Below are 22,815 nucleotides of genomic sequence, written 5' to 3'. Positions count from 1 at the left end.
TAAAAAAACAGAGAAAATTAATGTAAAATGTGCCGAAATTAGGGATTTTCAAAACTAAAGTTCCTCAAATTCTTCTTCAATTCAACAATTATACTGCTAAATTTGATGATATGAAATTTCAATGACGTCGAGAAACCGGACGATTTTGTTTAGGAAGCACAGAGATGCGCTGAAGAGCGTACGAACGCCGATCGAAGGAACGACGTCGCATCAACATAGTATTGAATTGGCTGCTACCTCTTTGCTTCATCGTGGTGCTCGTTCATATACGCCTATTAGTTCTGAGGATCCTGGAACTTCTAGGTTTGTTAATTTCTCAATGTTCATTATTTTTGGTCATTTTTTGCTGTTTAATTTGGTATACATTGTTGTTTAATTGGATATAAATGTAATTGTAATTAGCATTAGTTCGTAAGGAATACGATTTTGAGTTAGAGCTGGCAAATGTTGACCCAACCCGAACATAACCCGAAAACAACTAGTATGTGATTGAAGAAGGTGCAGGTAACAGGGCAATGTACTGTTGTACTAGAAGAAAGTTGATTGGACGTATGGAACTACGTACCATAAATCGGTTATACCGATATTTTACCTCTTAGAGACCATATATGCCTAGGAAGTTAATTTGAATTAGACAACTGAAACAATGGTGAGGTTCTAATCATATAGTTGAAGTGTTATAATTTGTTAACATGCTCTATTGCTCACCTTCTTTTAAATGCTCTTTTTTCGGCATCAATATGTATGTAATTATGTATTTATTAGCAATTAAATGATCTTTTCTCGAGAGAGTGAGGAATAGCTCAAGTGGTTAGAGCTTCCCTCCCGGCTCCCAGAGATTCTGGGATCGATTCTCACCCCCGCCCTTGTGGCTCTCTAAACACCAAAAAAAAAAAAATGATCTTTTCTTGAAGTTAAATTTTGGAAAATTGTGATGTTGTCATTATATAATTGTAGTGTTGTCCTAGGAATTTAAGTAAGTTTCTTGCTGCAGGAAAGGTTCAGTAGAAGTTGGTCTGCCACCAGCTTGGGTAGATGTATCCGAAGATGTGGCATCAAATGTGCAGCGTGCACGTTCGCAAATGGCTGAGTTGACAAAGGCTCATGCGAAAGCATTGATGCCTTCATTTGGAGATGGTAAAGAAGATCAGCGCCGAATTGAGAGCCTTACTAATGAGATAACGAATTTGATAAGGAAATCAGAAAAGAGTTTGCATAGACTTTCTGCTGGTGGACCTACAAAGGACTCGAATGTCAGGAAAAATGTGCAGGTATAAATCTAACTTATCAGGGGTTGAATTGAGTAAATAATGTTGGTCTTATGCTGCAGTTGTCCTTTGAAGTTAAGTTTGGATGTTTTTATTGCAGCGTTCATTTGCAACTGATCTTCAAAGCTTATCAATGGAGCTTCGGAAAAAGCAATCTGCATATTTAAAGCGCCTTCAAAAGCAAAAAGAGGTTAGTACCAGAACCTGATGTCTGCATAGCTGTTGTTTGCTGGACTGCTGGTTATGCAGTTATTATATGATTGTATATCTTAGTGTTACGATTGCTATCTTTATCCTATCAACCTTGAAACATTGAAGGTTGCTAATTTCTTGGCTTAGGGTTCAGATGGAGACTTGGAAATAAATATGAATGGGAGCAGATCTCAAGTCGAAGATGCTGACTTGGATGACCAGGTACTGCAACCAGGTTAACTGATTTGTTTCAAGATTTCTGAGATGTTTATCCTAGACTAGAAATTAAGAGTTACTGTGATGAACAATGAAATCATACTTTTGAGACAAAACAATATTATTTGTTTGCTGAATTGATCTTTAGTTTAGTGGCTTTGCAACTTTTCTTCGTTCTCAAACCTTTTTCACTTTTGTTCAGTAAATTTGAAATTATCTTAGGGAAAGTTAACAGCTCGAGGAATAAGAGTTGTTGTCAAGTCCCATAAAGTGTCACATTTCCTTTCAGCAATTTCTTGTGTATATTACATTAGTACCTATTTGCTGATGGGCCTTTATCATTGTGGACCTTATGTTTACCTTTATAAATCGTGTTAAGTGCCACTTTTTTATGGTTCTATATTTTTATGTTCCATATATAGGAGATAAATGAGCACCAGCTAGCAAGGATAAGGAAAAGTGAAGCCTTCACTGTAGAGAGGGAGCGAGAAATCCAACAGGTGAGTAATGCAGTTATAGCTAATAGCTTGATTGTATAACAAGCTTAATTGCATATGTATTTGACTTTTGATTCTAACCTAGGATACTTTCATGTGTTGTAGAAAATATCTTTTTCCCGAGTTGCTAAATCTTTTTGAACTCTGTATGATCCTTGTTTAGTCTGTCTCCTTTTTTCTAGTTCTTTTTTCATTCACTCTTGTCAAGTACTTAATGCAAATTTTTTAAATTACAAATGTGTTTTGGTGATCAATGTCTACCATCACTGCTACTGTAGACATCAGCCAGTTAGCTGTTGGCTTTACAGCCTTTACTATTATATGAAATTAATTAAATTGATTAATCTATCAGACTATCATCCAATATTCTAATGTGTAATTTACTGAGTAGTAAGTTTTAATGCAACAGCTATTTTAGTGGAGGGGGGAAACATTAAGTTAAAAAGAATAATACAGAGATAGAGAAAGTAAAATATTATTACTGATTCCAAAATACATACATTCACATCCACATAAACATAAACATCTCTGATCCACGTCTTGTTTCTTTCATGTTGTCTATAGGTTGCAGAATCAGTGAATGAGCTTGCTCAAATCATGAAGGATCTCTCAGTGTTGGTGATAGATCAGGTTAGCAGTTAAGCAACTTTCATGATATGTCAGCTGAGCATACCCATGAATGATATAGATAATAATCCATCATGCTTGCGTGCAGGGTACAATTGTTGATAGGGTAGATTACAACATTCAGAATGTAGCAGCAACAGTTCAGGAGGGCCTAAAACAGCTTCAGAAGGTCATCTTTCTTGTATATATGGTCTAAAATAACCGTTCAGCTCATTTCTTTTGTTGCGTCATCTTATGTGATTGATGCTTTTTTTTTTCATTTTCTTCTTTCTGTTGTGGCGCTGAACTTGCAGGCAGATAGAAATCAGAAGCATGGGGGAATAGTGAAATGTGCAACCATTCTCATTATAATGTGCTTTGTCATGCTCGTTCTCCTAGTATTGAAGGAAATTATTTTTTAAAAAGTGAAGGTATTGGTTTTCACATATTATCAAATTTGTTTCATCAGCCATCAGCCAGAGAGAAAAAGCTTCAGGTTCTTGGCTGGTTCACCTAAACACGCCGTGTACTCAATTTTATGCCTATTCTGTTTTGAGAGCTTCTAATAGGGATTACATGAATCAAAACCACGAACAAGTGTGTATACATACAAATTTACTAAGACAACAATTACAAGACTACAACATTAGACAAAGGCAGCAATAGTTTTATTTCATTTATTGGAAGAACTACTCTGAACTGAAACATTGGTTTTTGTAGATCTTTCTTCTTCAGATGATTCTTTAAAGATTCAGACATTGTTTATCTGTAAACATTATTAATCAATGAAGCCGATATGTTCATTATGGTTCACATTACTCATTTTATTTAGGCTTCACATTGAACAGCATACAAGTAACTCACGAGAGAGCTAGATATAAACATGCAATGATCAAATGCCTATAATATTCTAGCAGCTAAACCATTTATGTAATTGGTGCAATATTTCCCCTTAATTATTATCAAGTCATACTAACTTTAAGTTTTTGTAATTGACCTTGATCTGAAATAGCAAAGTGTAGTGATTTTGTTGTTAACAAAATAGTGTAGGTAGCAAATTGCTAACTTGTTTAAATACAAATAAAAAAAACTGCATAAATTGTCCAACAAGCTCTTGTAGCTCAGTTGGTTAGAGCACCCGTTTAGTAAGCGGGAGGTCTTGAGTTCGACTCTCAACAAGAGCATTTTTATGTTGTAGAGAGATGTAATGATCTGAAAGATCTAAAACTTTGCTTCATTTCTATAACTTTTTTGGGTCTTCAAAGGTGTCACATATATATTTTTTTTTTTAAAAAAAAGAGAGAGTAGAGAAATGTAATGATCTGAAAGATCTAAAACTTTGCTTCATTTCTATAACTGTCCAAATGATCGTAATACAATGAGTGATTTGCTTATGATTAGAAGAATTACATATAAATCAACAACAATGATGATACAGTAATGACAAAGGAAGAAAAGAACTAGCTTGATTATTTCTTTTTCTTCTTTGTACTGCTACTAGTTAATTCATCAACCGTAAAAGCTCTCTGCACTAGCCCGGCGATTGGAAGCTCCAGAACATAGGTTAACTTCTGAAGTACTAGTGATAAAGAATGCACATCTGACATGGCTCTGTGAGCTTCACCTACTTGTGAGATTCCAAAATGCTCTTGAAGTGCTTTCAACGTCTTCGACCCAGTTTTTCCTGGAGACAGAGAAAAACTTAAGATGACTATATCTCAGCCAAAAGAGAAGGGGAGGATAATGAAAGAGACAACACCTGCAGATTTCATTGCTTCTTTACTTAAAGGAAGAGTATCCACAAAATACCAGTTCGAAGGGATTTCAAAACCACATCGTCTAAATTCAGCAACTAGGAATGGCACATCAAAATTTCGGGCATTATGTGCGACAAGCACCACATATCCCCCTGGCTTCTGACGGCTCTGGACATACTTGAGCAATATTGGAATAAGCTCCTCCATCCTACATTACAGACCAATAACATGAAAAATAAGCATTACCAAACTTATAGTCTGTTTAAATGAGGAAATTTCAGGGGTAGGGGACGGGATGGAGCGTGAGGGATCTATACTTCCTTATTTACATGTGGAATGGAGGTGGTTTCTTTTTTCTTCCCCTTTCAATAAACTAAAATCTTTCATTACTGGACCAGATTCGAAAGAAAAATTCAAGCACCCTTCCCTCCCCCTAATCTCCCTTTTCTCCATCCCCCTCCCCTTTCCTCCATAGCTGCGCAAACCAAACACACTATAAAGATTGAAAAGACTACAAATAATTAAATAAAGTGCCAATGTCAATACTGAAGACAGATCTATCAGGTGTTGATCCTTGACTTCCCACATCATTATCATGGTACCGTACCCGTTTAGGGGTTTAATGGATCTGTTTGGAGAGTAGTTTAACCAAAAAATTAAAAGAATAAAGCATGTGTGCACATGCATCTGTTTTCAACCATTAGATGCAAGAGTAATGCATAGTCGATTGTCTTATATATCTAAGTAGGTCACTATAATGACAAACTTCAGCTGCGGGGCAGATGAAGAATTAACCAAACAATCTCACCTTTCCTCAAAGATAGCATGATGTTATAGAACATTAACTAGTTCATATACCAGACCAACATCTTTTGTAAAGTTGTACACTACAATAACAAAATAACTAGTTATAATTAAATTTGTAAAAAAAATTCTGGTTGAGATACCTTGGAACACCAGGTTTACTGACCATCTGGGTTGAAATACCATGGATAAATTCATTTCCGACATCACGCCCAGGATTAATTAGAGTGTGGAACGTGCTGTTTTCACCACCGTGAAGGTCCTGAAGCGCAATCTCAATGATTCTTTCTACAGTTCTACTAAACCCGGTTGTCTCAAGATCAAAGACAATAAAAGTAGCAAGGCTGGACAACTCCTTATTCTCAGCTATTAGTTGTCGGACATCTGCACTGCTACCATCAGTTATGTTTATTGGGAAATCTGTGCTTGTTGTCGCAATTAAATTATCTGACAAGTCATGCCTGACATTAACTGCACTGCTCAAGGAGTTTTTGCTAGTTTCTTCATCTGCAGTGATTAAGGGTCTTCGACTCCAACTTCCACTATTTCTTTCATGCCCACCAACACTAGAACTTAACAGCCTAAAATTAGATTTTTTACATGTTGGACTTATGGGGACAAAACCAGCCCACCACGTATTAACCAAAGAATAAACTCTGCATCTGGGTACTCGCAAGATTGAGTAGCACATAGGGGCTGTTCTCATCTGAACTTACAGCGTTCGTTCAATGAAAAAACAAAGCAAAGCAAGGGATTTTGTATTTGCATCAGAAGTGGATAGCTCAGACCTGATGACAGCAGTTTCAGAGAATGTGGAATGTGAGTTTTGTTTTATGACCGTAAAAAGAATTCAACTAGCATAAACAATTGTTCATCATCATAGGTTAGCAAAACAAATTTTAGCTCCAGCTGAGCTGGAAGTTTCCTTCCACAAACTTAGCATAGATTTAAAACTATATGTTTATATGAACAAAGCTGAAAAGAGACCAAGCTCCTTTCCTACTTTGGTGGTTATATGGCTCTATAATCAGTAAAACCTTAAAGATACAGAGTTATAGACAAAACATATAGACTAAGAAACAGCTAGAAGTTTCATGTCATAGGTCAATCATTAAAACAGCAATAACGTGATAAAGCCTATCAGTGCTTTGTAGTAGAGTGATTTCAACAAACATAACAAGATTGAAAACAGTAGAGTAAACAAAGTCAGAACTCAGAAAACCCTGATGTGAGATTTTAATCCACGAATAACATTCAGCAGCTTCCAGTCCATGAAAAATTTTCAGCTTCCGTTATCCCTATCCCATAGGTACAGGCATACAGTTACTACCATTTATCATCTAAGCCAATTAAATACTCTTTCAGCTCATTTGTAAAAGAAAGCACTGGCAATTGGCAATTCTCCAGTGGATGTATAATTGTATATGGAATATCATCGACACTATTATGTCAGTTAGCAACAAAAGGAAGATAGGATGAATGTAAAAAGTCTGTGCACCATAAATATGTTATCATCACCAAATAATACTCCTGTGTGAAATGTGACGATTTGTGCAATTGTACAGCAAATCAAATCTCAATCAAGACAAATCAGCAGAAAGCTAAAATAAGGCTCGAGTTGCGAGATTTAGTGGACATTCAGAATTCAGATAGTGGTTATAGTTACCATGCAATGGCATGGTAGCTTCAAATTAAGAAAACATCAATCTTCAATACCAGCAAGAATTCATAGTATAACCGCCGTAAAACTCGGATAATGCCTCAACCTTCTGATGAAATTTAATTACAGGAAGCTCAGCCTCTTTAAAAACATAACATGCTTCTTCTAGCAACAACCTCATCATGAAATGCATATACTCCAACACAATGCAGAACCATGTTAGACTGTTTCATAATTAGATCTATAATTAATTAAACCTATAGTTAACAAAAGGACCAAAATGATTGTGAATCGCAATTAACACAATCCAGACACCCAAACACATGAGAAATCTCTCTTCAACACCATTAGACAAAAACAAGGCCTAATTTGAAGTGCATCAAAATTAATACTTGCAACAAAGTCAAAATCCAATCTTCATTATTAAAACTCGATAATCTATTACAGCCCATGAATCATTAATACATTTAATAGAAAATTACTCCGAATGAAATATTATCCAATGTTCCCTACTAATTAACCAGCTCACTTGCTAAACTAATTGGAAAAAGAAGCATATCACAAATGTTCAAAAATCAACCTAATGGGTTAGCTAATTTCACAATACCCAGAAATTAAATAATCCAAGGAAAGAAAATGGCAAAGAAGAAAAGCTCAAAGAAGCAAAAATTCAAACACCCAGAAAAATTAATGACCTGGGAATTAAACAAAATACAGCCAATCTGGGTCAAAGTTAATCAAATCAAAGCATCAATTAACAAAGTTATAAACTTGAATAGCATTCATGTAATATGATCAAACTATGTTGGTAGAAATAAAATGGAATGAACTGAACTAAACAATGAACAACCCATTTGAGGAGAGAGAAAGAGAAGACATACCATGGAATGAAAGCGATTACAAATGAGAAACTGCAATTGTTGAAGTGTCAAAGGAAGTAGTTTTGATTTGGTTAATTTGGGAAGTTAGAAATTTTTATAGGAAAGAATGGGCAGTTAAACGGGGCAAGAAAAGAAGCAAAAGAAAACCCAGAACGCATGTGAGAGGAGAGAGAAAGAGGAATAGAGACGCAAGCAGTGGATGATTGCTGCTTAACCCACCCCTTCAAATAGGATCACGAACTCGCTCCGTTTTTCTCGGGTTTTTTTTTTAACCAGTATGTTTCATTTCCTAATCTATAAAACTTTAATTTTTTTAATTTTTTTTTTTTTTTTGAGGGGAATTTTTTTACATAGTTCATCACAATTTACTTACTTCATTTGAAAATGGCAAAGAAGAAAAGCTCAAACAAGCAAAAATTCAAACACCCAGAAAAATTAAGTCCCTTTTTTATTATTTTTTTTATTTTTTTTTTCTTTTTTTTTATTATACTAATTACTCCGTACGAATCATGAGTAAACATCATATGAGATTAGAACGAATCGGGTTTAATTAAATTAAATGAGTATAAAACAAATCTGCCCTACATAATCTTGTAAATTTAGCCCTCTAACCCCCTTATTGGCATGTACTCCGTAGTATTTTTGAATATGGTAAGGAATTCCTACCCTAAAAGTATCTCTTAATGAGAATTAAACCCACAACTTTAAGATTAGAATGTGCAATCTTTTCCGCTATATCAAGATTAGCTTAGTGATTTCATAGTCGAACATGATTGTATTGATTTCATTCCTTTAAAGTTTTCATCTAGTTTTGAGTCTTTTAACCAGTTTTTTCATAGAGAGGAATTTAATTAAAATTTATGGGTAATGATATATGTAGCCCTTAGGGCTATGTATAAGCATTAAATATACTTCCCAAGATGGAATTAAGTTGGGAATTCATGAAAAAATCACGCGTAGATTGATGTATTTTCCTCAACCTTTCTTTTTTTCAGCTTAGCCCATGTTTATCATTTTCCAAAATTTATTCAATGAGAGTAGTGTAAGTAAAAGCCGAAGACTTCCAATTTTATTATATTAATGATGGAGGTGGTGTTTTTTTCCCAAAAAAAAAAAAAAAAGAAATCTCTTACTTGTAGTTGTATATGTTAATTTGGCCCGAGTTTACGGATCAGACACTTGAAAATTAGAGAGCAGGGTATTGAGAGAAATTCCTACCTTTAAAGTGAACCGATTACTATTGTGTCGTAGTAGTATATATGTCGAGTCTAAAATTTTCATAAACAAAATTATCTTGTGGATTGAAGCACAGGAGTAGTATTTTACAAGTCAAGTCAATAGACTACTTGATAGCAAAGCAATAATCAATAGCGGGTATATTCCAATATTCCACTTATTTCATTTTTTTTTTTTTTTTTGTCCTTTTAATATGGAAGCATGAATTATTAATGCACGTTTCCTGCTCTAAATTGGATCAACAACCCTGATTATTGCATGAAAGGAACGAAGATAGGATTAGTTTTGGGATTTACACATCGTATGAGTTTCAATCAAATTTAACAATTTAAAAACTTCTATTAAAATCCATCAAAATCTACTCCATAAATTGAGCATAAAATATCCTTGTTATGAGCTTAATTGTGGGAATTGAACTTTTTTTTTTCTTCAAATAAAATTAATTTATAAATAAAGTCATACGACATGTACAAAGAGATTTAGATTTAATGAACTTGATCAAAAGTATTCAAGGTGATTATATTCAAATATATAAAAATATTAAGATAATATGAGGTAGAACTCTACAAATTAAAAAACAAAGTGTTGCTATACGGTGGATCTTGTAATAAAGAATGAACCGACGTAATCCACAAGATTAGCTAATCAGTACAAGTCGCTGAATCACACTTTATTTTAATTGTTTAAACACAATATTCAATTAAACAAATCAAATAATTTGATTTAAAATTTTGTTTAATACTGGAATTTTATATTCTCCACATGATTACGCGAATCTCTATAAAATGTTTCTTTGTTTTCTTCTGAAAACTATAAAATCTTAACAGCCCATCAATAGTTTTTTTATAAACAAAGTTTGGCCCAATAAACAAAGTTTGGCCCAATGGGCCGTTGGACATTGGACCAACTTGGAAGCAGATTCTTAACAAATCCCACCATGGGAATATTGGAATGGAACCTAATATGGCTAATATGTAGTACGTGCTACGTAGTATATGAACTCAACATTTCACACTTGAACACTAAGGTTATGATATCCTCAATTAATTTTCACTTACCTTAAGAAAATCAAGTTTTGAAAAAACAAGTTCAAGACATATACCTTTGAATAAGTTATAATCCATTCATATTGTTTGGTTAACATGAAACTTAAATTTCCGTGTAAATTTTTATTTGGAAATTTTGACTTTTACCACCAAAAAAAATCAAAAAAATGTTTTTTACCACCAAAACTTCTAAAACTTTGATTTTACCACCAAAAAAATTTCGAAAAATTGTTTTTTACCACCAAACGTCAAGAAAACCGTTAAATCTAACGGTTTAAAAAAAATTCCTTCGAATTTTGTGCGCAAAAGATGTTTTTCATAGGTTTAGGGGGGCACTTTGGTTCTACGAAACCAATTTGAGGTCAAAATTGACAAAAAATGATCGAAAATGCCTCGTTTTGTGTTTTCACGCTAATCGAGGTTTTTTTAAACACGCAAAACGAGGCATTTCCGATCATTTTTTGTTAATTCTGACCTCAAATTGGCCCCATAGAACTAAAGTGCCCCCCAAAACCCCTAAAGAGCCTGTGCTTGACACGAAAATCGAAGAATTTAGAAAATTCCGTTAGGTTTTTGACGACATGTGGTAAAAAACAACTTTTATTTTTTTATTTGGTGGTAAAATAAAAGTTTTAGAAGTTTTGGTGGTAAAAAACATTTTTTTGATTTTTTTTTGTGGTAAAAGTCAAAAAATCCTTTTTATTTTATGAGAATAATTTCTTCTCCAAAATTCCTATGAATTTACTTAACTTGCTTGGTAACAACAAGGGAACTTAAAATTCACATGAAATTCGATTGATCTAAAGAGTTTGGTGTAAAGTAATTTATTATCATATTTTGTTGAATGTCTAAATTTTCGTAAATTTCTATTGCAATTTTATATGGATTTTATTTATTTTTTTTTTTTTTTTTTTTGTCAATCAAATAACTACTACAGTACTGCCTAGTCGATTACCCCATAATTCTTAGTACTTTGTACTGTCCTATTTTTGTTTTCAATTAAACAAACACATATTAATTCACAAAGTATTTAAATCCTAAAATATAAATAATGGCTATAACTTTTTATTATTAAAATAAGAGCTTAAATGAGTTTAAATGGGCTTATAAACTAATACAAATGAGTTGTCTGCATGAGTGCATACCTAAACAAGTGTGCATGCCTAAACAAGTTAAGTTCTAACAAGTCGAGTAGTAAGTAAGCTTGAATTTTGTTTGAGCTTGTTATATTAATAATCGAGTTTGTTCACCAGTTATGTATCGGCTCATTAATATATCTAGCAACCATAAAGTTTTTTGTTTTCTTGACTAGTTTTAGGCATCACGAATTCAAGATATTCACAATGATCCAACCCTTGCCCAACTTTAAGATTATGACCATCTAATTTACACTAGTGTAGTAACAAACCCATCATGCAAAACAACCTGAAACACGTAAAACTACCCAAACCAACAATCCCAAAAGATTGCCACGTAAGTTCCCGCCTTCACTTTCCCTCCACCCTCATTTTGGCGGGTGTCCAAATTCTTCTGATTTCTGTTTTTATAGTTTCTCCCCAAAATATATTTCCCCCAAAAATTAATTTTAAAAATTTAGTGGGGTTCACTCTTCACCCCAAAAATCCTGAATTTTCTAGTACTTTGCGCCTTCACCGAGCCTCTTATTATGTCGGTTTTATTATCTGCCTCTTTTATTTATCAATCTTTTATTATTTTGCCACCCCAGAAAAACAGAGGGTGATTAAATTTTCTGGGTTAATTAATTCCTCTGTTTTTCTTCATAAAAAACCCAACTCATTTATTTGATTTTAGCCTCTGATTCAAATAGTTATTTATAAAATCAAAGAAATAAAGGTGAAAAAATGAATGAAGCGAAGAAATTTTGTGCAGATTGCAAGACCACAAAAACCCCATTATGGAGAACTGGTCCTTATGGTCCTAGGGTATAAATTTATTGCATGATTTCTTTATTTTATTTATTTATTTATTCTGATTTTGATTAATATTCTGATTGAATTTCTGGGTTTTTGTTGCAGTCACTTTGTAATGCTTGTGGGATAAGATTCAGGAAGAGGAAGATGGCAGAAGATGATCAACAACAACAACAAAAACCCAGTTCAGAAATGAGGGGAGAAAATGATGATCAAGTTAATAATGATCAGTTTTTGAAGATGAATAATCATAGAGATATGGGTAATATGATTTTAGCTCAAAGATCATCGTCGTCGTTTTCATCTTCATCATCGTCTTCGTCTTCACAGTTGAAGAAACAGAGGAGTAGCAGTGAAGATAGTATTAACAGTAGTAAGAGAAATTTGGGTGAAGTTGAGCAAGCTGCTGTATTGCTCATGTCTTTATCTTGTGGATCTGTTTTTGCTTAATGGGGATCATAATTTTTTGGAGGGTTGATCGATTAAGCTACCTCGGTCCGAATTAGATTATCGTATGGTAGTTTAAATTACACTATTAACGTGACTATTGTATTCGAACGGAGTAAAGGATTACTAATCATTAGTAGTAGATCTTTTTACTAATCTAGTTAATGATTGTTGTGGTTTAGTGGATGTTTTGTTTGATTTAGGAGAATGTCGTAGAAAAGTGTAGAGAAGTTTTTAGGTAAAATGAAAGTGACAAAAGATTTGTGGCTTTTACATGTTCGACTTGTAAACTTTTTTTGTCACATATATTAGTAGATTTTGTACATATATATAATCTGGATTATTATTGATAATTTTTGTTTGATCTCTATTATGTTATCAACAGTTTAGACTGTATTAAAAAAATAACAATAAAAAAAATTCAACAGTTTAGACTAATTTCTTTTTTTATAATTGCTGGCCATCAAGCCTATCAAGATTAAGCTATGTTCCAACTTGCACCTGTTTCCGATGAAAATAATGGGACCTTCAAATAGGTCCTTTCTGGAAGGTTGAAGACTGAACTCGGTTCAAGTGGTGACTGGGCCGAGGATTTCCTGCACAGCAAAAACACGTAAATTGGCCTCGAGGGTTGTGCCGAGGAAGGCCCCTCAGATGTCGAAGTCAGTAAAATGTTTAGAGAGAGAAAGCTATGCAAAAGTATTAGTTGTTTGAGGCTTGAAGTGAATGAATGTAGAGAGAGAGGATTGATGGTTATATACCTTAGCATAATGGGAGAAATGGGCCTTGAATCAAGTGGGCTTTCACGTTGACTGGCCTTTGACCTGACTTGGCATAGATTAGAAAATTGAACCTATGACCTTGAGCTTCATAATTGAATCATTTATGGACTGAATCAATTGAAGTAAATTGGACCCAAACAACACCTATTCTACAAGTACTATTTTGATTTGTGTTTTACGTGTTAGAACAGTCATATGGTTAATTATGAGATGTAGGAATAAGAAGAACAATTCATTCAAAGATATTATGTACATTGTACATCTTATAACCATTAACAATACTCGTTGGCCTATATATAATGGCGATAACTAGATAATGGTAGCAGAAGAGCTAAGATCAATAATAAAATTAGAGTACGAAGAGCATATTGATTAATTATACCAACAACATATTAATCTGCAATCAACTTGGGAGACCAAACTTTAGGAGGTTTTTGTTCAGATCACACACCTCCAGATATTAAATACATCATATATTTAAATGGAGTATAAATTGAAGTGCTTAGGGCCATACGAAATTGTTTGGGTGTCAAGAACTCAAGATGGCCATTTAATTGTGGGCCTCTTGCCAAAACAGCCCACAAGGATATTAAGCCATATCTGGATATATTATGGCCACCTCAAATAATGCCAAATCCATATTAATCATGTGTTTGTGAATGCCAAATCCAAGGGACAATATTGTTTTGCCTACAAATAGCTAGAACATTTACGAGTAAGGCTGTAAGGGTCTATTCTGTTCGGCTTAATTTCAATTTAGCTTCAATCCGTTCAATTCATTTTTTAATTTCCTTCTCTTATAAATACTTCATTTCAGTTTAGCTTAGCCCCAATCAGTTAAGTTGTTTTCAGTATATCGGAAACAGAACCTAAGTATAGACTCATACCTAATTACCTGGTATAGTCCATACCAAAATTCATTTTCGTTTATATTTAAACTATCATTATTGATAAATATATTGATGTTATTGACTTTATATTGTTATCTTTTATTTTAAACCATCATTATTACTGCGAGATTTCTAATGGAGGAAGAGAGAAAGAATAAAGAGAGTATTTTTATTTATTACACTAATATTATTGATTTTATACTGTTTTCGTTCTTTGGTATGGTCCATAATTAGGGCATGTTTTGACTTACTGAGCTGAACTGATTGAAGCTGAAATGAACGGAATATTTTATGGGAGAACAAATTAAAAAGTGAATTAAACAGATTGAAACCAATCAAAATTGAACTGAAAATAAATTGAAGAGAACATACCTTATTAGTGATCCATTACGCCTCCATAATAACATCGAGCTTAAAGACATGGTAGGACAGTTAAAAAGAGACGTTCCCAATAAGAGAGAATATGTCATCACAAACATAAATAAATAAAGGGAAAAAAAAGAAGAGATTTTTCGTAATAAACAATTCATTCAACAAGAATCCTAGACCGTGCCGAGTTGCCGCCGCATACCCGCATCAACACGTACACGTCTTTACTTTCCTTTTTTTCCAAATCAAAGATAGAAAATACTCCACCTTCAATGGCTTAAAAATCATGATTTTTACAAATTAAACGTTACAAAATCACAAAAAATAAGAAAATATACTACACCAAAAACAACTTGGACAACTTTTTTATAGTCAAAGAGTCCTACAACACACTTTTAGGTTCCGAATAATATTAATAATAAACCCTAATTTTCCCCCCTTTTCTTCCTTCTTCTTCCTCCACCACTCAAATTCATCTCTTATCTTCCTTCTTTTGACTCCTTCTATAAATTCCCAAACACCCTCTTATCTTTTCTTGCTCATTTCATATTTCCCTCTTTCTTCTCTTTTCTGGGTATTTTATTACAATATCTTTATCCCGGTTTTGTTCATCACAAATTAATATCCAATTTGATTAAAAACATAATCAAATTTGATTCTTTGAATTTGCATTCACATTGTAATTCAATCTATATTTATAATGGCAATCCCCTGCACACATTTCATATCCTCAGAAAAAGCAGCAATGGAAAACGGGTTTTTATTAGGTTCACCCAATTCAATCTCATCACCCCGGGTATTAACCCAGGATGAATTGAAGAAAATCGCAGCTTACAAAGCAGTTGAGTATGTCGAATCGGGTATGGTAATCGGGCTAGGAACCGGGTCAACAGCAAAACACGCAGTTAGCAGAATTGGTGAATTGCTTCAACAAGGTAAACTTACTGGAATCATTGGAATACCCACTTCAAAGATGACCCATGAACAAGCTGTTTCATGTGGTATCCCTTTATCAGATTTAGACTCATACCCAGTTATCGATCTCGCAATTGATGGTGCTGATGAAGTTGACCCATTCATGAATTTGGTTAAGGGTAGAGGTGGGTCCCTTTTAAGGGAGAAGATGATTGAGAGTGCTTGCAAGAAGTTCATCTGTATTGTGGATGAAACTAAGATGGTTAAGCATTTGGGTGGAAGTGGGTTAGCTATGCCTGTTGAAGTTGTGCCCTTTTGTTGGAAATTCTCAGCTCAAAGGTTGAGAAATTTGTTTCAGGATTCTGGGTGTGTTGCAAAACTTAGGGTTTACCCTGAAAATGGTGAGCCTTTTGTAACTGATAATGAAAATTATATTATTGATTTGTATTTTCAGAAGGATATTGGAGATCTTGATGTTGCAAGTGACACGATTTTGAGGTTGCCTGGTGTTGTTGAGCATGGTATGTTTCTTAACATGGCAACTACTGTTATTGTGGCTAGTGAGCTTGGGATTACCATCAAGAATAAGTAGAATTTTAGTGTTGTTATATTTACTTTGATTTAGGTGAAATTTTGATTTTAAGTAGGATGATAGTATGAAGATTAGTCCTTTTTGTTATATGTTATATGAAAACTTTTTTGAGTTTTCTTAGCATTAACTAATTTGATGGTATCACATTGTATTTTTGTTGGTATCGAAATTGATCAAGGATTAGTTGTTATCAGTTCTCACATATTGAGCATTTGGTAATTATAATTAGATGTTATCTGATGATGGATCTATTGCTTGTACGGAGTATATTATTTTAAATAAGTGGATTACAGAGGCCGTGTAAGTTGTGGCTATGTTATCTATCGTTCAATGATTTTATCACCGATGAGTTGAATTTTAATTGGTGACGAATTGCTCAAAGATTTCGCCCTATCTCTCTAGATAGGGATGTCAAGTGTCAACTCCTTCGCTTCTCCCTCGTATATCAGTAGAACTTACTTCAACACAAGCAAATCTAATTATGCTGATTAATATGATTCCCTGTCTGGCAGTCTTTGCTTTGACAACCTCTTGGCAACTTTCAGTTGACTTGTGTCTTTTCAAGTTGTACCTTTGCAAGTTGCCTGTTGGGTTTGGAATTTTGGAATTACAGCTCACTGTAGGCATCTTTTTGCCCCATGAGCAAAATCAGATCTTCTTGATTCTTTAAGCTGCTACTAGCTTGGCATATATTCATTTCGATTGGTCGCTGCGTTTCGTTCTGTTCCAATGGTGGAAATTACTTTTGTCCAGGGAGGATTCATATACTGTGTAATTGTTGCTCTGGCTTTTGAATGGAAAAGCTAGAATTTGCTTTGTGTCAGCTCCTCTGTTATATATTCTTCTGAAGCAAGCTAAATGTGGCTGTGCTAAATTTATTCCCTACAATCGATGTTAAATTCTCCAATATAACTCTGTTGCCCCTTGGTTAATTTGCTATGCTTGGTATTCATATTTGGACGAGATGTTACTTTTTTTGCTTATGCATATGGGAAATCTTGAAAAATATAATTGTTGTTTGTTAGCTGAGGCAATTTTCATTGCCGGTAGTAATTTCTCTTTGTTATTTTGATTTTGCGGATAATCTATAGGTCCAACCACTCTTACATACTTGTATAGTTGTATATATGATATGTATCACAATGTCTGCATCAAAGGAGGCAAGACTATCAGATCTTGTCATCAAAATCATTTGATTTTATGATTATATACTACGTAACCTACCACCGTATTACAAAAGAAAACTGGAGTTGTGATTTCAATTTGATTAAGAAATAATATCAAACACTTAATTTAAACAGACACGCCTCTTGCATTAAGAGCATTGAGGCGCCACCAAGGCAATTGCTAAAGAACTTGTGCCTGATGTCCTCAGCCCTTTGACTGCCTACTGCTATGAAACATTAGCCTCGAAGTGTATCCTCCCCAAAGCTCTTGATTGCAAGTATGACAGCGTAATAGCAGAGATACATAATTTGTATAATGGAGAACATACGAGCATGCTATTTGAAATTCCCCAATCCAAGGTACTGCAGACATCCCAGTTTGGCTCATTTTAACTTCAGTAAAGGTTTACTAGAGATACAAGGTACAACTTTAAACTTTTCCACCTTACAGCACAAAGTTACATCTTGTCATCTTGATGTGGTGTTTGTTATTGTAAATACATTACTCTGCACCTTTTTGGAATTGGATCTATGCCTTAAACTATTGATGTCATTCCCTTGAATTTATGTTCACTCATAACTGAATAACTGTAAGTGCCCTGTATAAACTATTTCAGATGAGTTCTGTTTTTTCCTGACACTTGTACTTTGCCATGTAATGTTCCTAAAATCATGTTGCTTTTTGTAAATGAATATTAGCTTTCACTTGTTCTAGTTTTACTTTGCTCATATATCTGCTTCCATTTCCTTGATGCTTCTACTTGGTATTATTCTTTGTCATGTTTCTGTTTCAAGGTGTCTTAAAGTAGGTGTGAAGATTTTATTAGGTCTTTAGTCAAATTTATTTTGTACAATTGTAATTGTGAATTGAATTTGGAAGTACTTCGAAATGCTCATAGCCTTATAAATTTGTTATACTTCGTATTAATATGATATCCATCTGCTAAATCTCATTGTTTATATGCATCTACTGCTAAGTATGGAAGATAATTCTGCACTGTATGCAAATCAAGCATTTCCTCTTCATGTGTCAATATTGATCCTGTACCTCTTAAGGGACCTTTAAATTGACTGCTTTTCCCCCTCCCCTTTACCTTTGGTAGCCGGAGGGGTGTTAAGGCCCCCCTTCAAGGTACGTAGTTTATAAATTCAACTTATAGGATTTGTTCTGCATATTTGAATATGCACCATGTTTAACATTCCAAAAATCCAGTTAGTGGACATGATTGTTGATTGCACTTCCTGTGTTTGTGTACCTCAAGTTTGTATGCATGAACAGGCAAACAGCATATAACTGTAATGAGCCAGCTGAATGGAGGCTAAACATGTCATGGTGATCCATGTTATTTTGAGCTATTTACAATCTATATATATCGAATTGTTCGAAACATTTCTTCTTACTAAAAGGCTTGCAGTAATTGATCAAATTGTCATGCTATCAAATGTAGCAAACATCATTCCTGTCATGAGGCTTAGAGAAGGTTCAAGTGACATCACAAAGTAGCGGACTTGTCTGTTCCTCTCTACATATGCAATGCAACAAAAGTTGAAAGGTTAGCAGCTATGACATGGTAGCATTATTGGGCAAATTTGTGTTGATGCTGATCTCGAAGCATGTACTCAGGCTTCCGTGCACAGAATACAAGTTTTGCTACGAAAAGACCTTGGAAGCTTGCACAATGGATTCAGCAAAGGTATAGTACTTGGAAATTGTTGATTTTCTATATGGTTCTTGACCCTTCTTTCCTTCCTTTTTCCTGTAAATACATGTAAAGTCTCTTTTCGATCTCTTTTTAAGGGCACCCCGTGAGAAAGACGATACTAGTATGTGATTTGATCCTTGACCTTTTGCTTTAGTCTTGTTTATGGCTCATACCCAAGTCCACCCTAACAGAGGCTATTGATCTCGCGAAGGAATTATATATGTACCTGGAAATTTACACTTTCAAGCAAGTGGTTTGAATTTTGCAATGGAAAATATATTGTTAGCATTTAGCAATTGGTAAGACTTGCTTCCGAAAAGTTAAACTCTGTTGTAATTACTAGCAAACCTTTTAAAAATCTTCAATCATTTGTGCTTGTGAATTTTTGTAGGAAATCTTTTGCAATCCAGTAAAAACCAAGGAAACATAGCTTTAAGTTTTAGACTAAAGAAATGCACCACATATCACATATGTTGATTTCAGCAAGTTCGTGGTCAAAAGAAGCAGCTGGGAATTTGATATTGTTTGCATTTTCCATGCCAAACTAGCCACAAAGTATACATATTGATTATTGAACACCTTATCAACTAACGTTGTTGGTCCCACATTTTAGTTTAGTAGCATACGTCTCACAACATGATCTTAGGGATGTAATACTTTGAAATTTGTATGGGTGAGAATAGTTGAACATCGGAGCAACATGTAAGGATTTGATTCTTGTAAGGATTGGCTTTAATTTGGAGTATTTGAGATGTAATCGACCCTTGCATATGAGTGAACCTACGTAGTACATAAAACCCTCATACCCGTAATGGATAAAAAGGATAATTATATACATATGTATAAAATATAATCGTTAACTTGTTATGCTGTGTGTAAATAAATTCAATATTTTAAAAAAAATACTGGAAAACTAGTGCATTAATTATTTGCAAATTGACAAGTAGTGCATATAATTAGTTATAAATGATTCGTTAATTTTGTTTCAAAAAAAAAAAAATGATTCGTTAATTTTGTTTCAAAAAAAAAAAAATGATTCGTTAATTTGACTACTTATGCGATCTTAACCACTCGATTAGCTCTATTTGTTAAGTAAACAATAAGAAATGTGATTAAGAAGAGGAATATCCATTAGAAGGGCCATAAGACATAAACTTTATGGGGAGCAAGAAAAATGAATCCGCTGTATGAATGAAAAGACTAAACATACGAGAATCTCAAGATTATTGCTAAAATAGGAATTGATAAAAGTATCTCAAAATAATTGCTGAACTTCTTGTACTATTTGGACCTAAATTTCTTGTAATATCATAACCTTATCCCAGCTCATCTTGCAAGATTTGACATGATTGACCCGAATGTAACCCGACCTAAACCCGATAAGATATATGACCCGATGTGACCCGACTCAAGAATGATCCAACCCGAACCCGACCCGCATATGTTATGACATTAACCCAACCCAAGATGACCCGACTCACACTAATCCGACTCAAATCCGACTCGTTTACCCGAATTGACAGCCCTAAATAAAAGTATCTCAAAATAATTGCTGAATTTCTTGTACTATTTGGACCTCAAGTTCTTGTACTATCATAACCTTATCCCAGCTCATCTTGCAAGATTTGACATGATTGAGCAAAATTATAATTCGTATGCAATATTGATCTTTTTCGTTCAATTCTCTCAATAATCATTCTTAGTTGAATATAATGAGAAATTCAATTATGACTAACTTGTATTATGATCTACTAATACTCTGCATTAATTTTCAAAGAATAATGTACGCTTGTTGTAACATACATTCTTTTTAGGCGGTAAAGAGAGCTGTCGTGATAATAATGTAGACAAGATTTGATTTTAAATTAAGTTTTGGCTATTGCTCTCAAACTTTTACCAAGTTCATTGCCTTTTATTGTCATAACAAGAAAATGATTGTACTCTTTGTTAACATGACTACATGAGTTAACACGTCTAGGTTGATGTGTTGGAGATCTAGAGCGCATGAGTTAACCGTTGTAAGTAAAATTTTGGATGTCATTAGTCATTACCATATTCGAGCTTTACTCAAGCTAAAGCTCGAACATGAGTTGCTTGTATTGTAAACTTAACTAATCAAACTCTTGATATTGGTTCAAATTGTAACAACCATATAAATATGACATAGGGCCCGTTCTCATTGACTGAATTGAGCTGAACTGAACTAAATTTATAAGAGCTGAACTGAACTGAATATTTTATGAAAGAAGGAAATTAAAAGCTGAACTGAATTGAAAATAATCTGATGAGAATATGGCCATAATCTACACTTACATATTGGTGTGATCATAGCGAATTCCAAATCTATTCATCAGAATTGGGAAAGATAAAATTTGGAACCCCAAAAGAAACCGTTTAAAAGATTTAGAAAGCAGACACAAGAAGACAGGATAATGTGGTAATCAAAATAATTGTGGCCTAATTCAATTTTTTACTAATTAATTCGACCAAAGTCATACTTGTGGAATCTACATGCACACCATGTGTCACTATTTCTCTTATTTATTCCCTCTTTCTTGTTGATTTTTCGATTAATTAAACTAAAGAAGCAACTCCACGCATCTATGATTGGTCATATCCTTTGTAATTAATTAATTAATCATATTACTATAATATTACTATATTAATATTATAAATTCCATCAAAGCATTTCTTCTTCCCATCAAAGCACTTCTTCTTCTAGCCACTTCTAAACTTAAAATAACCTACTCTTGATTAAGATTTTTTTGGGGGATATTTATAATAGAGTTGATATTTGATAATCCAAAAAAAAAGGAATATAATTACAATTTAAAATTTATTATAGTTGTGAATTATCACAATTCACTTTGTAGTTAAGTAGTCTTTGTTGGCATTAAATTATACGTAGTACTTCGTAATCCTTGTACTCAATACTCAATATGAATTTGTTAGTATTTCTTAAATGGGTGTTATAACAAAACTTTTATGAAGAGATTAATAAGTAGGAGCAATTTTTTTAGACATATATGGAAGCTACTTGTACCATCTCCTTCAGTTTTCGTATGGATCTTGTTAGGGCCTATTATTGTGTATAGTTATCGGGCCTATCTCATGTGCCCTAATTTATGTGCTAGGTTGTATATATACGCTTGTTATACTCTAATGAAAACTACAGAAAATATTTACGTGACATGGTATCGGAGCTAATACAACTCTAAGAACCCTAAATTTTTTTTCTCTACTCTGCTCGCTCTAATCTTCTCTGTTTCTCCTCTAATCTTCTCTGTTTCTTCTCTAATCTTCTCTGTTTCTTCTCTAATCTACAATGGTGGACGACTCAAAAATAGATCCTTCATCTCCCTATTACCTTGGGTCAGGCGATCAACCTGGCAATCTTATCACTCATATCGTTCTAAAGGGCGATAACTATCTCTCATGGTCGAGGGCTATCTCCTTGTCCTTGAAATCTAGGCGCAAATTCGGCTTCCTTGATGGCACCATCTCCAAGCCAACTGAGACAAAGAAACTGCTCGATTGGGATACAGTCAATTCTATGCTTGTGTCGTGGGTTTTGCGGGCCGTGGATCCGAAACTCGCTGCTTCAATTCCCTATTTTGATGAGGCAAAGAAACTTTGGGACTATTTGGAGAAACGCTTTTGCGAAGCAAGCGGACCTCGGCTACAACAACTGAGGGCTTCTATAACTAACTGTAAGCAATCTAAAAACATGTCTGTTGAAGACTATTACACTATGTTGATGGGGTACTACGATGATCTACTTCGATTGCAACCACCACATGGCTGCGAGTGTGGCAATTGTTCCTGTAATGTTGCTGCCAAGTACGAAGCGGATAGGG

General features: G+C 34.1%; 3 protein-coding genes, 1 non-coding gene and 1 pseudogene across 4 annotated transcripts; 4 read left to right on the top strand and 1 right to left on the bottom strand.

Annotated features, from left to right (window-relative positions):
- The first annotated feature begins 121 nt into the window (after positions 1-121).
- Positions 122-3,588, top strand: LOC145626527 (tlg2p-like protein a). Its single transcript, XM_081678974.1, has 8 exons — positions 122-303; positions 995-1,271; positions 1,369-1,458; positions 1,608-1,682; positions 2,099-2,176; positions 2,738-2,803; positions 2,889-2,969; positions 3,094-3,588. The coding sequence occupies exons 1-8, from the start codon at positions 122-124 to the stop codon at positions 3,199-3,201; spliced, it is 957 nt and encodes a 318-aa protein (XP_081535100.1). The 3' UTR covers positions 3,202-3,588.
- Positions 3,589-3,889: 301 nt separating this feature from the next.
- Positions 3,890-3,963, top strand: TRNAT-AGU (transfer RNA threonine (anticodon AGU)). Its single transcript has one exon. It is a non-coding gene; the product is annotated as a tRNA-Thr (tRNA).
- Positions 3,964-4,056: 93 nt separating this feature from the next.
- On the bottom strand, positions 4,057-8,019 carry LOC145628775 (exonuclease DPD1, chloroplastic/mitochondrial-like). Its single transcript, XM_081681172.1, has 4 exons — positions 7,882-8,019; positions 5,484-6,128; positions 4,539-4,744; positions 4,057-4,463 (listed from the first exon to the last, which is right to left on the bottom strand). Exons 2-4 carry the CDS (start codon positions 6,044-6,046, stop codon positions 4,249-4,251), a joined length of 984 nt encoding a protein of 327 aa, XP_081537298.1. The 5' UTR covers positions 6,047-6,128; positions 7,882-8,019; the 3' UTR covers positions 4,057-4,248.
- A 3,753-nt stretch (positions 8,020-11,772) lies between these two features.
- On the top strand, positions 11,773-12,652 carry LOC145626526 (GATA transcription factor 16-like). Its single transcript, XM_081678973.1, has 2 exons — positions 11,773-12,106; positions 12,200-12,652. The coding sequence occupies exons 1-2, from the start codon at positions 12,026-12,028 to the stop codon at positions 12,542-12,544; spliced, it is 426 nt and encodes a 141-aa protein (XP_081535099.1). The 5' UTR covers positions 11,773-12,025; the 3' UTR covers positions 12,545-12,652.
- A 2,370-nt stretch (positions 12,653-15,022) lies between these two features.
- Positions 15,023-16,291, top strand: LOC145628774 (putative ribose-5-phosphate isomerase 2 pseudogene; annotated as a pseudogene).
- The last annotated feature ends 6,524 nt before the right edge of the window (positions 16,292-22,815 follow it).

The sequence above is a fragment of the Chenopodium album genome, chromosome 4, assembly GCF_948465745.1.
Source record: "Chenopodium album chromosome 4, dcCheAlbu1.1, whole genome shotgun sequence".
Taxonomy (NCBI): Eukaryota; Viridiplantae; Streptophyta; class Magnoliopsida; order Caryophyllales; family Amaranthaceae; genus Chenopodium; species Chenopodium album.
This window is presented reverse-complemented; position numbering and strand designations above follow the sequence as displayed.